Here is a 1,195-nt window from a genome sequence, read left to right on the forward strand (position 1 = left end):
TCATTTAGGATACTTTATATCTAAATAGAAACTAACCGGGCTTTTGTCTCAGCTCAGCCCCTTCAGTGGGAGCCAGGCAGCCTCTGAGAAAAAGTTAATATGACTTATTGATAGGGATATCTTCCCCATCTTTCACATATATGTCCATTTATTAAGCCTAGGATTAACAGGAATTTCAGAGGGTGGGACAAGCTTATAGAAGATTTAAGTTCTCATTTGGTTTCACAAAGAACACTTTTTCATTGTGTAAATTACATTCACTCCTGTGGCAACACTGAGTTTTCGGGCTTTATGATGATTTGAAACAGGAGGATCCATGAAAGTTTAAGCGCAGAACGTTCTCCAGAGTTAAGTCTTTGTAGAGAAACCCTCCCCCCACCCCGGTCAGTACCTGACAGGTGCACGCGGTGTGGTGGACGCCCCGCGTCGACATCTGCTGTGCACGCTTCCTCACCACTCGCCTACAGACCCACACACGCTGGTAGAACTGCTGCCTGGTTTCTTGTTTTAGGCAGAATTGCTTTTGGAGCTTTGGGATGACTCTTTTGAGTGTGTTTCTTGATTGCACAGGAATCCGTTCCTTCATTGCCGCAGTCACCTGTAAAAGAGCTGCCTTCCAAAGCGTCGCATCAGTACAGTAACAACATCTCCACGCTAGACGTGCACTGCCTCCCACAGCTCCAGGAGAGAGCCTCGCCCCCGGCATCCCCTCCCATCTCTTTCCCTCCTGCTTTTGAAGCAGCCAAAGTGGAGGCAAAGCCTGATGAGCTTAAGGTCACAGTCAAGTTAAAGCCTCGGCTGAGAACTGTCCACGGTGGGTTTGAAGACTGTAGGCCGATCCCTAAGAAGTGGAGAGGGATGAAGTGGAAGAAGTGGAGCATCCACATCGTGGTCCCTAAGGGGGCCTTCAAGCCCCCCTGCGAGGAGGAGATAGATGAGTTTCTGAAGAAGCTGGGCACCTCCCTGAAACCCGACCCTGTGCCCAAAGACTACCGCAAGTGCTGCTTCTGCCACGAAGAGGGCGACGGGCTGACAGACGGGCCGGCGAGGCTGCTCAACCTCGACCTGGACCTGTGGGTCCACCTGAACTGTGCACTGTGGTCCACGGAGGTCTACGAGACCCAGGCTGGCGCCCTGATCAACGTGGAGCTGGCCCTGCGGAGGGGCCTGCAGATGAAGTGTGTCTTCTGCCACA

The 1,195-nt window shown here is 51.9% G+C and overlaps 1 protein-coding gene across 1 annotated transcript in view; it reads left to right on the plus strand.

Moving 5' to 3' along the window:
* KMT2C (lysine (K)-specific methyltransferase 2C) overlaps positions 1–1,195 on the plus strand; it is a 179,156-nt gene that overhangs the window by 167,470 nt on the left and 10,491 nt on the right. Inside the window, exon 52 of the mRNA XM_010857354.1 lies at positions 571–1,194. Coding sequence (XP_010855656.1) covers positions 571–1,194 — 624 coding nt within the window. The remainder of the gene's footprint in view (positions 1–570; position 1,195) is intronic.

The sequence above is a fragment of the Bison bison genome, unplaced genomic scaffold, assembly GCF_000754665.1.
Source record: "Bison bison bison isolate TAMUID 2011002044 unplaced genomic scaffold, Bison_UMD1.0 scf7180017864379, whole genome shotgun sequence".
Classification (NCBI taxonomy): Eukaryota; Metazoa; Chordata; class Mammalia; order Artiodactyla; family Bovidae; genus Bison; species Bison bison.